At 40.1% G+C, this 14,146-nt stretch overlaps 1 protein-coding gene across 2 annotated transcripts in view; it reads left to right on the forward strand.

Annotated features, from left to right (window-relative positions):
• PRKD1 (protein kinase D1) overlaps positions 1-14,146 on the forward strand; it is a 558,208-nt gene that overhangs the window by 272,623 nt on the left and 271,439 nt on the right. For both annotated transcript variants that reach the window (XM_029599009.1, XM_029599010.1), the window contains exon 2: positions 12,194-12,332. In XM_029599009.1, the coding sequence (XP_029454869.1) occupies positions 12,218-12,332 (115 nt within the window). In that variant the 5' untranslated portion in view covers positions 12,194-12,217. The remainder of the gene's footprint in view (positions 1-12,193; positions 12,333-14,146) is intronic.

A 14,146-nucleotide genomic window follows, 5' to 3' on the forward strand; every position in this document is an offset into this window, starting at 1 on the left:
GATACATTCCTATCTCCCAGCTTAAGAGCACTGTATTCCTCAGGCCTACCTGGTTAATAGCTGTTAATAGACCTGTCCTCTAGAAATTTTCCCAAACTTTTTTTTATTTGAGCCAACAGTTTCCTTGTACTTCTTTTGGACTTACAGGACTGGATCTAATACCTTGATCCTTCCATCATAACTATTGGGCATTTTTCCTCTATTTTATATCTCCTCAGTGTGCTGCAGCAGTCAAAAAAGCAAACAGAATGTTAGGAATTATTAGGAAGGGAATTGTTAATAAAACAGAAAATGTCATAATGCCTCTTTATCGCTCCATGGTGAGACCGCACCTTGAATACTGTGTACAATTCTGGTCGCCACATCTCAAAAAAGATATAGTTGTGATGGAGAAGGTACAGAGAAGGGCGACCAACATGATAAAGTGGATGGATCAGTTCCCCTATGAGGAAAGGCTGAAGAGGTTAGGGCTGTTCAGCTTGGAGAAGAGACGGCTGAAGGGGGATATGATAGAGGTCTTTAAGATCAGGAGAGGTCTTGAACGAGTAGATTTGAATCGGTTATTTACACTTTCGGATAATAGAAGGACTAGGAGGCACTCCATGAAGTTAGCAAGTAGCACATTTAAGACTAATCGGAGAAAATTATTTTTCACTCAACGCACAATAAAGCTCTGGAATTTGTTGCCAGAGGATGTGGTTAGTGCAGTTAGTGTAGCTGGGTTCAAAAAAGATTTGGATAAGTCCTTGGAGGAGAAGTCCATTAACGGCTATTAATCAAGTTTACTTAGGGAATAGCCACTGCCAGTAATTGCATCAGTAGCATGGGATCTTCTTAGTGTTTGGGTAATTGCCAGGTTCTTGTGGCCTGGTTTGGCCTCTGTTGTAAACAGGATGCTGGGCTTGATGGACCCTTGGTCTGACCCAGCATGGCAATTTCTTATGTTTCTTATGTTCTTCCAACTTGCTTTACTCCAGTCATAGCAATAACAAACATGGGATCTTACTGTGGTTACTAGGTGTCACCATTGCATGATGACTATGGCTCCCCTCCCACCCAGGGGCTGTGAATGCTGTCTCTGCAGCGTGGTCATCTGTAGCTAGCCCAGGAGAGTAGAAGACAAGGTGAGTATCGAAAAGAAGTCCCTTAGTATGGCAGTGCACAACATTGCCTCTGGGCTAGCGCCATCCCAAACATTTTTTTAAACTTAGCTCTGGCAATAAATTCCACAACTTAAGCGTGCATTGACTAAAAAAAAAATGCTTCTTTAATATGTTTTAGATCTGTACCAGTTAATTTCATGAAGTGCCCTAATCCTAGTACTATTTTAAAAAGCAAACAATTCCATTTTTCTTGCTCCATGCAACTCATGATTTTATAAATGCCTATTATATCGCTTATGTCATCTAAACTTCAAGCTGAGAGCCCTAATCGGTCAAACCTTATAGGATCCATACTCTTTATAATTTAGGTTGCCCTTCTCTGTAGCTATTAAAATTATTTTTTTAGATGGGGTGACCAGAACTGCACACAGTACAGATGGGATTATAACCCCATCACCATCTTACTGCCCTTCTTGTGCTAAGTTGCTCTGTATAGTGCAGTTCTGAGATGTCAGTGCATTCTATCCTAGGAGGGGGTGGTGTGAAGTATGACGTTTTAGAGTAGCAGCATAAAGGCATATATTTTCTTAAAGGAATATTGGTACTATATGCAGTGGGACCTAGGACAATTTAAAGCATGTGAAGAAAGTGATACAATTAATTTCCTTTTTTACCTTCTACATATATGTAAAATTTTCCTAACTGCTTTATAGCATTATTTCTCACTTACGTATAAATATAAAATATTTGACATCCTAAGGATATATATATTTCTAATTCTTTGATTAATCCTTGTTTTTTCTCTTGATTCTTATGGAGTTATGATATGTTAAGTGCTCTTGATCATATTTAACCTCTTGGTGATGGATTTCCAAAACTGTTCTGGCAAAGCCACAATCAATCAGGTTTTCTAGGTATCCTTATGAATATGTATTTATTTATTTAGAAGATTTGTATGCCACCTCCCTGGTCCAAAAGGAAAGGAGTGCCTGAAGCAGTTCATAATAACATTAAACCTAGACAAAAGCAAACCAAGCACACAAGCCACAACAGCACCACTCCAAATAGGATCTCCTAACGTGCCCCATTAACCTGGCCCCTAGAGCTTGATACCCAGGACCATAAAACTGCCTCATCACTGGATTTGATCAGGGAAAGAAATAATTTGGCTCCTGACATATCTCCAAAGGCAAACTGTACCACAACTGAGGTGCTACAACTGAAAAAGCCTTAACTTCATTGTGTGCCATCTGCAGCTCTTGAAATGTTGGAATTCTTTCTAAATTCTCTTAGCTCGAGTAGAGCTCATGATTTGGCATATAACACTCTAGTCTGGTGGATAAAAATTAGAGAACCTCTTACCACTGAACACTCAAAACGAAAGGGTGAACAATTTAAATTTTGCTTGTGCTGTTACTAGGAGCCAGTGTAACTGTTAAGCAAAGGAACTGAACTAGTTCTTCTAGCACAGTTTGTTGCCATCATAGCCACCACATTTTGTAAATTTGTATTATGTGGGTCAATTTAGCCAGCAAATCAATGTATAAAGCATTGCAATAGGTTCCATCAATTTTTAATTTTGTATATGCAAATAAAATGTCACTTATCTTAAATCAGAAGTTTATATTCTTCCTTTTCCATGAAATGGCTCCTATGGACCAATGTTTATAGGATTGATGATTATATGAAAAGCAATGAAGGTATGAATATGCCGGTAGTGCTTAGTATGATGATCCTTTCATGATTTCATATCAGATTACATTATAAGGTGGTTGTTTAATTTAAAATAGCCCTTTCACAGGTTGATGTTGGGGCTCTAAAGGACATATTGACAGTTCTCTGAAAAACACATCTCAGAGCAAGCCACGTGTAGTAAAAAGCAACTTTATTCCATGCGTCCGTTTCACTTCATACTTAAAGCTTTCAATTCCTGTCCTGAGATACATTGGTAATCAGCTGTAGGGCAGCCCAGTTTCCCAGGACCATATAGAACCTACTTCCTAATTGTACCTTTTGCAGATTCAAAATCCCTAACTGAAGACTGTGTGCATATGGGTCTGGGTGAACCCTCTTTCCTGGCTCGCATATAATTCTCTCTCTCTTTCTTAAGAAGCTCACTGATCTTTTGCACAGCTGTAATTAGCCTCAGCTGTATTTCCCAATTAGTAACAGACTTGTCTGTGGCTGCTATCTTCATCCTAATTAATTCTCTGACAAGGATCTCCAAACTACATTTCCCAGCAGCCATGTGCTTCTTGCTCCTTCTGATATTACAGTCCCCAGCCAACACTTACTTTTTTCTTTCTGCCTTAAAGTAGTATTTCCCATGGAACTCCATTTAGAGCTCCCGCCATCTTTTGGACAAACTAACTGTCCTGTCTGTTCAGGCTGCTTCTGATTGGTATGAAACCCCTGTTTCATCACAAGCCCCCTCTGCATCCTCCCCCACCCCAAAACAACCAAAGAGATGTGAATTCCAAGGACATACTGAAATCGAGTTTAACTTTCAAATCTCTAATCTGTTTGATAGGAAACACGTTACTCGCACAATTGGGCAAATAGATTGAACATCAAGTTTACGGATACTCATGAATTCAATATTTGGCTATTCTATTTTTCAACTTATATGTCACTTATCTTCATAATAACTATTGTATTATACAAAATATAATACAATAAACAAGCAAATAAAATAACATACAAATAAATAAAATATCATAATCCATTAAAATCCTATCTCACTGCAAACTCCCACCTTCTTTCACAGATAAATTTACATATGGTGGATCTGCAATGTGTACAACTCTTCAAGCTTATTCATTGTGGATTTCCTGAAAACCTGAAGCTGTGGGATCACCAGGACAAGTTTGGGAAGCCCTGCTGTAGGCACAGTTAGGCAAGATAGCCTCAGATATTGATAGAGACTTATTTTTTTGGAAATGTTTGACTAAACTGATGGACTTTATTTAAAGGATTTTGGTTTGGAAATCTAGCGTGTAGGCTTTAATTCATCAGCTCTGCATATTGATTAAAGTTACACTTGACATCAGTTTTTTGCAAGACGTTGATAAATATCTGTTAGGAAGATAGAAATTAAACTCAAACTAGATTTATACCTTCCCTTGGCTCAGAACTGTGGTTAAGTTTTTTTTATTTTTTTTTTATTTTAATAAAGATACTCTTTGCAGAGAAACATGGTAAATTCTTTAGTTCTGGGATTTGTGTGATATGAAACCACTGAAGATTTGTGTGGTATGAAACTTTAATATAGCACATGTAAACTGCCAGTTGTAATTTATTCACCACGATTTCTTGGAGGGTTGCTAATATATTGCAGTACACCAAGACCTCAGTTTCAAAGGCATCCCTTCATTCTCATCAATGTATGGGTAGGTACTATGCGGGCCTCAGACAAATCTATGAATTCAGGGGGAAAGGGACTTCGTTTGGGCCATTGTACTATAACCCAGTTTATCTTGGTGCTGGCTCTGAGTATCTCCACAAACTGTAAATCTGAGTCTCCTGTTGTACTATGTTCTAATTCAGCCTACCCCAATGAGCATGCTGTGGCACACTGGTGTGCCTTCAGACCTGATCAGGTGTGCCACAGAAAAGTCACCACTGCCTGATGCTCAGATCCATGCCAGCACCTGGACTCTGCTCTTAGCACCTTGTGGCATCAGGAGACGTCAGCAGTGGCTCTTAAATATTTAGCAACTATTTTTTGAGGAAATGTGTAATCATGCATGCTTCTTCCTAGCTACAGCAGAGCTTTGAGTGCGGTAGTAAAAGAGCAGCTTGCAGGGCACAGATAGGTGGGCCCTGTTTGTTGCTGCACACACATTGCACAAGGCACCTTCTCTTCTTTCCCCTCCTGAGCCTTCCCCTTTGAGTTATTCCAGTCTCTGTCCTGAGATGGGTAAGTGAGATGGGGAGAGTGCATGTGACCTTTCTTGTTGGGGGGGCAGGAACAGTGAGGGAGCTCTGGCAGCCAAGGTAACTAAGTGAACAAGCTGCCCAAACCACAGCAACTTCTCCCTTATCCTGCACATGTATTATAGCGATAGCTGCTCCATCCGCATGGGTTCATGTGTGTCTTTGCAACCCCCCAGCCCCACTCCTCGCCCTATATTTTAAAATTTGGAAAAGAGACCTGTGGGGCTTTCAGTCCATCCCCAATTCTTTTTTTGTCTAAATGAGTCCTCTCCCAAGTCTGCACTGCCTGCTCCACGGAGAGTGATGTGCTACAAAACATTTTTGTTAAAATAGGTGCACCTTGGGCTTGAGAAGGTTGGGGAAACACTGTTATAATTCATGCTTCTTCAGAAGGTGGTGTTTGATGGAAAGAGAAATGGAAATCCCTCATGGCTCTCTTTACCAACTGTGTTTTCCATTCTGTGTCCACTTCAAAATTCAGTGGGTGGAAAGCAACTGAAAGAAGAATAAAAGAATCTCCAGCACTGTGCTGTTTACCTGTAAGGTGGACTTTGTAAATCAAGCAGTGTGACTGAGTGATAGTCACAGCCGTGTGCTATAATTGCACAACGGATCTGTTACATGCCAATTGTAAAAATGTTTGACTTGAGAATCATGATTGTCTGACTTCAGTGATATCTAATTCTCTTCTTTAGTCTGTGAAACACTTCCTTATTGCTTCATTTGTGAGACTCCCAAGTTTGCCAACTGTATGTCTGAGCATTTTGCTCTGTTGCCAGCTTAATGTAAGCAGGCAGATGTGATGTAATGGTTGGAAAAGGCAGTTAGTGTTGTTCTGGGATGAATTCAAGTGAAGTGTCTTAGTTTTTGTCTGAATGACCAGTGAGATTATGGAGTACAGAAACGGTGTCATTTGACCACAGTTTACCATGTAGACAAGTATTTTTCTGGTGATGAACTGGCAAATGCGTGATATCATTGTGTTGTATTATGTTTTGATTTCCCAATATCCAGTAAATAGCCTTTATAGATCGATCCAAGTATACCACCACAAGGCAGAAATGTATTTTTTTCACTCTTTCGTAATGTGGGCAATTATACATTTAGGGATCTGGGATCCTAAATTTAGGTACTCAGTTATAGTAAATTAATTTAGGAGCCTAACTCCAAAAGTTAGGAACCTACATTTTTGAAAATTGGACCCCTTGTTTTCAACTGGGTCACAGAGAGAACTGGCTTGCCCAAGATTACACAGACACAGTGACAAAGAGAAGTGAACCCCTTAGCCAGCCTGGTTTTCAGGATCTCTATAATGAATATTCATGAGAGAGATTTTCATACAATGGAGGCAATGCATGATAGTCTCTCATAGCATTAGTGTATAAAGGATTAGGCTCATTACAAGGAAACATTTCTTTGAGAGTAGTCATGCAACATCAGAGAGGATTCCTTGTATTTCAGTGTTTAGAGTTTGCTGTAGCACAGTTGAGCATAATGTTATGGTGCTGTTTCTGGCACATCCACCAGCTTTCAGAAGGATTGAAATTAAGTTTATGCATTGACTTTGCTAACTGAATGCATGAGAAATAACACTATAGATAATTGCTTTTCTTGAAATTGCATTTAGGGGAGAAAAGATTATCTAATGTGGTGCTTTTCAAGCTGTTTCTGAAGTATCCTATAGCCAGTTTGGTTTGCAGGATATCCACAAGGTATGTATGTGATAGGCTGGCATGCATTGCCTCCACTGTATGAAAATCTCTCTCATGAATATTCATTGTAGAAATCCTGAAAACCAGGCTGGCTAAGGGGTATCTTAGGAGCCATTTGACAAATACTGGTCCAGTGATTATGGTGTTGAACATTTTCTCTTAGAAGGGCTAGGATATGAGTTCACTTCTCTTTGTCACTGTGTCTGTGTAATCTTGGGCAAGTCAGTTCTCTCTTGACCCATTGAAAACAAGGGGTCCAATTTTAAAAAATGTAGGTTCCTAACTTTTGGGGTTAGGCTCCTAAATTTATTTACTAGGACTAAGTACCTAAATTTAGGATCCCAGTTTCATTAAGAACCTAAATTTAGGAGCCTAAGTAGTGGGTGTTCATGAGGGCGGAGTTAGGGCAGGGAAACAGGCTCTTAGCACTGATTTTCAGAACTAAGCACCTAATTTAGGATCCTAAATCTAGGCAAAAATAGCAGGCCTGAATTTAGGAGTCTACCAAACAGGGTCATTTATCATTTCACGTTAGGGCTCTAATGTATGCGATAACGCCGTAATGTATGCCTTAAATAGCGCAACACATGCTAGTATGCAAATGTGACATTTGCTATGCAAGTGGGAGGAGTTTGGGCAGAGTTAATGGTAATGAGTGGCTCCGAACGTCAAATGTGATAGAGTAACATACAGCAACTCAGGTTTTAAAGCCAGAAATAACTACACCTTTTTTCTGTGACTTGTGGCCGTGTTAGCTGTGCATTCCCAGGCGAATAGGTTTTTATCGCCCCTGCCGTCGGGGGAGAGAGAGCGCCTCTGTAGAGACCAATATGTCACTTTACTATTTATACCACTGTAAGAGAGGGCACCTTTAACTCTCATTGGGGGCGGAGTAGGTTTAGAGGGGGGACGGTTTTACATACACCGTAGGAGGTACGAACAGCAAAGTTGACATCACTGAAGATTTTCTGCTATTTGAATCGATGAAAGTTACAAGAGGGTTGATTTGTACAATGCACTCTACCTAGCCACGTCCCTTTTTTTATTGCAGGTGCTATTTCTGCTATAAATATAACATTTTGATAAATCTAGGGGTAAGTTAGGCTGAAAATAGGTCCCTCTTTAGGGACTCAGCTTTTTTTTAATATCTGCCCCCACATGTTTATTTTCAACTTTTTAAATTTTTATAGGCAAATGTAATAAATTTTTTTAATAACAAAATGTATAGTTAGGGCATCTTCAGTAAAATGTTCCCTGTATTTTTTGATGTGTGAGCATGCACTACTGTACTGCATAGTACATTGCAACTGGCTGGTTCACAACATGGACACAGAGAAGGAAGTGGCGTATTCCTTCTGGCCACAAAATCATATGATCCTGCCACTGTCAGGGGGCCTCATGTCTCTACTCTCTTATTTTCCCCCTTATCTCTTTTTTCTCTTCTCATCTTAATTTTGGGAGTATTCTGGGAGGGAAGGGAGGATGGGATGTGGGTGAGAAGGAACCAGAGCAAGTTTTTTAGTTTTAATATTTGGGGGTGGGCACCTTGAGCCACTATGGCCTGCAATTTTGTGTAATAATTTTGTGGATGGGGGGGGGGGTTTGAATGCTAGGTGTTAACATTTTTTTAGAATTATTCGGGGGGGGGGGGGGGTGGATAGGGGATCAGGCCAGCTTAGTTGATTTTGGTTTTGCTTTATTTTTTTTTTCCCCTTAACCAGCTATATTTGAAAATAGCCAGTTAGGTTTAATGTTATCTAGGTAAGCTCACCCTGATAATGTTAGCCATGCATATTCACTGACATGGATAAAGTTATCCAGGTAAAGTTACACAGATAATTTTAGGCAAGCATATTCAACAGGAGATTCAATGTGCTTATCAGTATGGACCTTCATAAGTAAAGCAGTCTAATTAGCCTGGAGACAACATAGGTGCATGGACTGGGTGGTGTGGTTTACAGGGCATACTGCAGTTGTAGGTGTGTGATGTATTCACACACCCTACAGGGAATTTGGCTTCATTGTCATCTTTCTACATTTTGCTAGCCCCTCTGGGCTGTATTCTCATTGGAATGGCACTGCAAAATATATTTGTCTTTTGACGGTATCAAATTGCTTAAGATATTGGCTTAAAGAGAGAAAAGTGAATCCCTATGTTTCTCAGGTTTAATTTTATTAAAGTTTCAATTCTGTTGATAATGAACTAGCTGAGTGGTAATCAAAAGATGGTTGAACTAATTAGACCTGGTTTTCTGGCAACCTAATTCTGTAACTGTACAAGACTAATTCATTTAGACATTAAGATACCATTGTTGGAGCAACAAAGTAAAAAAAGATTGTAAAGCACCATATTTTCTGTTTCTAGCACATTGTAATTTTACCATTAGAATGGTGAAGAAGAGTGACTGGGAGATCAATATATTTCTGTCTGTTTTGAGAAGGTAATATAAAAATTATTTCTCCAAACAGTGTGGTTTAATTAAAAGTAATCAGCAGAGGCTAAGTGATCTTACATGGTCACAGCTGTGGTTGTGTCTGTAACTTTTAGAGGTGTCTGTGAAAAGTCATAAGAAATGTGTAGTTGGATATAAAAGCAAACCAATCTGGTATGACAGAATGGTTGAGCAGGTGATTTTTTTTCCCCCAAACTTTGTTTTTATTATTTTTCCAATAATTATTAAACAGTAACAAAGAAAACTCATCTTGTACAAATACAGTGGTCTGTCAGAGTGAAAGAGGCATGAAGCCAAGATACAAACCTCAAATAAAGCATTTCTGTTTATACTAATGTATAGAATGGGCAACATAATTCTGGTATTTATTTAAAAAAAAGTTAACAAACAAAGTAAAAAAAATAGAAAGGGATACCTTTTTATTGGATTAACTTAATATTTTTCTTGACTAGATTTCAGTAGCTAATGCAACCTTCCGCAGGTCAGCCACACCACTTTGTACATAATTCTGATAGCATTGTCCTGAAATGAAGATCAGACCTCATTAAATGAAGAATGTTCATCCTTCATTAAAAAGGAAAGATGCTCCATCTCCATTATATGCAAAATCTTTACATATCACTCAGAAAGGAGAGGAGTCTGAGTAAGCAATTTTTATTAAGCTACTCAAAGGAAGAGGTACTCAAGATAGTGTTGTACCTTATGTCACAAACCAACACATGTCTATTCAGCTTAAGAGAGTAAAAAAAAAAATAACCAAAACCAAACCCTCTGCATCATATTTTTTTTTACAAGGAATGGATGATAGGTATTATTTTTGAAAAAGAAATCTAAACTGGTAATTCAGTTATTTGTTTTTTGGGGGGAAGGTAGCAAATGGGGTGGCCCCCTACCTCCGGTTGCAATTTATACAGAAGAGGTGAGTCACTTCATATTTTTGTTTTGAAAAGATTCTCAGTTTCCCCAGTATGAAAAACTTTGAAAAAGAGTTGAAAACCAGGACACTCTCTCCATTTCCTTATGATGACCTGAAGTCATGTGGTCATGCTAGATGTAGCCTATTTTTCCCACTTTGCGAGCAATTTATTACCAGCAAGGCAGAATTTTACCTCATTATCTTTTTGTACGTAAGACATTAAAAGAATAACAGAAAAATGGTTTTTTTTTAATAAGCCTGTGTTTTAACTGCCCATTAAAGTATTGTAAAAAAAAAACCAAAAAATAATTTTGCTACACTACTGCTTTAACTTTTTTTGTTGATGCTAAAGTAGTCTAAAAGTGATCCATAAGTAATCACTTACATTTTCTATTAAGTAATTGATAACTTAATAGGTTTTCAAAAGTGTTGCTAACAGCTCTTCCAGCAAACCGTTATGTAACATTTTTAATTCAACATGTAACTGTTGGATTTCCTTGATGTTTGCCTCCCTAAGAGGGTTCTTTGGCCAGCATATTTGCATTTTTGGTCAGCCCCATATGCTTCAGTAATGAATTAGCAAGCCAGGTTTCTTCTCTTTCCTATATCTATTGGGTTAAAATCATGTCACTGTGAGGTGACTGCAGGCATGACTGATCTAGAAACTGCAGAGAGAAAAGTAGTGAAATATACCGCAAGGGAAATAAACATTATCCAGGTAGAGTTCAGAGAGACTTGAAGTAGCTGTTAGTTGTCAGAAATGCTATGTGGACTATTTTTACGTATGTGTGGAATGTAAAAATGAAGTAGTCTAGGTGGGCAATGTTGCCCCTTGCTGTTTCACAGTTTCCACACAATGAGAAGATCTGAGGACACTTGTGCAGTTTGGATTGTGGTTGGTTGCATGGAATAACAACTGAACTGCTATTCGTTTTCCTCAGCATTAAGCACTGGAGATATTTAACCAAGTGCTTGAATGCCTTACCGTGGTTGTCCATAGCAACTAATGTTGTTCAGTGATGCAGCATATCTCCATGTTCACTGATAAACCCCAGATTCATCTCGTAAATTGTCCTTGGAAAGTATCCGGTGAAGTTGCTTATGTTTCATTTATCAGGCAGATCACTTTTACGAGTAAAATAGTTCTTAAAAATTAAAATTCCTCTTCTGTATCTTCAAATTTTGTTCTCTAATGTGGAAACATTTTGGGCCGGATTTTAAAAAGGTTACGTGTGCTGGGCCTATTTTAAAAAGGCCCGGCGATGCGCTTAAAGCCCCGGGACGTGTGTAAGTCCCAGGGCTTTACAAAAGGGGTGGTCTGGGGGCGGGGTCAGAGGCCTCCGTCAGAGCGGCCATTGCCGTTGTGTCGGAGGATCATGTGCCGGCAGGCTGCCGGCGCGCGCAACTTGCACCTGCCCGGAGGCAGGCGCAAAAGTTAAGACAAAGGACGGGTGGGGGGGTTTAGAGTAGGGTTAGGGGAGGGAAAGGTTAGGAGAAGGGGTGAGAAGGTCAGGCTAGGGGGAGGGAATGGGGGAAGGCAGCGTGGCTCAGCGCATGAAAGGTGCACAATTGTGCACCCCCTTGCGCGCGCCGACCCCTGATTTTATAACTTGCGCGCGCAAGTTATAAAATCGGATGTACATGTGCGTGCACCGGGTAGCGCGCGCTCATGTTCGTCCATGCACACCTTTTTAAAATCTACCCCTATATGTGAGCATCATGTTGCTTTTTCAGACTTTTAGCAAACTGTAATCGGATCATTTGTTGGCTCTCCTTTCTTTCCAAGATTAAAAGTCCTAGCTGCCCCCTAGCTCTTTTTTTGTATGGCAAATGTTCTATTTGAAATGTGCTGCTACCAAGATCAATTTATTTGACATTTCTGTAGATAAACTCTAGCAGGTGGAATCTTGAGGTGACAGGAAGCTTCAGCAAAGCAGGCTTCCAACTGCTACTATAAATAACCCACTTAGAAATCTGCTCATCAGTTTCTGAAATAAGTGTTCAAATGCATGTTACTTGAATGCTTGCGGCTTCTATCATTTTTTTTTTGTTATTGTTGTTGCTGTGCTGCAGTTCCCTGAATGTGGTTTCTATGGGATGTACGATAAAATCCTGCTCTTTCGACATGATCCCAGCTCAGAAAACATCCTTCAGCTGGTGAAGTCAGCCACGGAGATCCAGGAAGGGGACCTTGTTGAAGTTGTCTTGTCAGGTAAAGTATGCGTTTTCTGTCTGTCCTATATCATAATGTCACCAGAAAGCTGTGACAGAGAATGCTGAACAATTAATTACACATTTTTTAATGAGTGCTGAAACTAGGCTTGTTTTTATTTGTAAAGTGTCTTAAAAATTTGAAATACATATTGCAAGGATCTTTGGGGATTATATTTGAAAAAATGATTTTCTAAATTTGCATTTACTTCATATGTTGCCTAGATTAACTTCATGTTTTGCATGAAAAGTATTAAATTGCCTATGCTTTCCGTTTGGTGCTTCAGAGGTAGCACTGCAAACCGCTGTGCAGAGAACCTGGTCTCAGTTCCTGGGTCTTCACATTGCTTTACAGTCTGGCAAAGGCTTAGGGATGCTGCAGAACCAGATTTCACAGCCTCTGAGGCAAGAGAGTTCAGTCACGACATAACAGACACGCCCTACTGGCTTGACCTGAAGGTCCATATCATCTGGGTTTCCAAGGGAGCCCTGTTTTTTGGCCACCAGCCAAAGTGTGTTGGGGGCAAAGTTGGGGAGATGAAAAGTATAGGGGAAAACACCCCCTGAGTGAGTGAAAATAAAGGCTCATGGCGAAGCAGCCCAACAGAGGTTGGTTCCAACTGAACATAAAGCACAAAGGAGCAGGAAGAAATGTATGGGGCTAGAAAAAAGGGAATAGTCATCCTTTTTTTTTTATCTATAGAGAGATCAATACTCACTCAATAAGATGGCAAGGAGACAAGATGTGCAGTTAAAGTTAGCCAGATAACTTGTCCCAAATATTCAGCAGGATAAATGCCCCGCTGGATATCCACAATTAAGCTATCCAGATAACTTTAGCCAGATAATTTTTAAGCATAACCATCTAGCTTTGAATATTGCTGGTTAGATTTAAAATTATCTGGCTTCATGTGGCTAGGTAACTTTAGACTTAGCCTTCGATGTTTAGAAAGAATATAGTTAGTGAAGTGGCCTTATAGTTCAGGCAAAAAAAAAAAAAGGTCCATGGGCCTAAAGCATAGATTTCTATCCAATATGTCACACAAGGGCCCTGCCAGGCCGAGCATCCCCCCACCCCATCAAAGCCCTCTGACAGCATTTAAAAAATAATAGAGGCAGGGGTTTTGGGCCAGCCTCTTTCTCTCTCCCCCAGCCTGCTCCCTGGCATGGCATAAGCTTTAAGTAATAACCTTTCATCTGTCTTCCCCCCTCTCACCTTCCTTGTACCTTTGCGGTATGCTCCTACTGTAATCTTGACTGGCGCTTTCTACATTGCCATTGACAGCAGTGCTGGAACGTATGCTTCTTTTTGAACATAGCCAGTAAAGTCTAAGTTTATTTAACCGCATGAGACCAGGTAACTCTAGGACTGTTGAGAGGCTAACTTAACTGGATACCGCGGGAAAATTGGCTTTTGCAGGGACATTAAAAAATTTAGCACAATGTCTCTGATCCATTGTGCACATGCAAGACCTGCGGCAGCACCACTCCCTCTTCCCACATGAGCTTCCTTGTAACCAAGAGAACCCATGCAAAGGGTGGGCCCATAGCAGGGCCTGTGAGCACACACTGGCTCACCATCCCCATCTAAAGTTTGCTCATAATGTTCTTGTAGAATCAGCTGCTTGAGGATCGCCAGTAGCAGGTCCACAGGGCTCCTTGTTGCATGATTGAACCCCCCCCCCCCAATACAAACTTGGGGTAGGAGGCGCGAGCAAAGTAGTCCAGCCCTGCTACTGCTGGGAGGGTGAGATCTGGCTAGGTTCAGGACAGTGGCTGTGGAGAGATGGCACTCGGCTGGTAGGCATGTGCTTG

Source organism: Rhinatrema bivittatum, chromosome 4, assembly GCF_901001135.1.
Source record: "Rhinatrema bivittatum chromosome 4, aRhiBiv1.1, whole genome shotgun sequence".
In the NCBI taxonomy this organism is placed as follows: Eukaryota; Metazoa; Chordata; class Amphibia; order Gymnophiona; family Rhinatrematidae; genus Rhinatrema; species Rhinatrema bivittatum.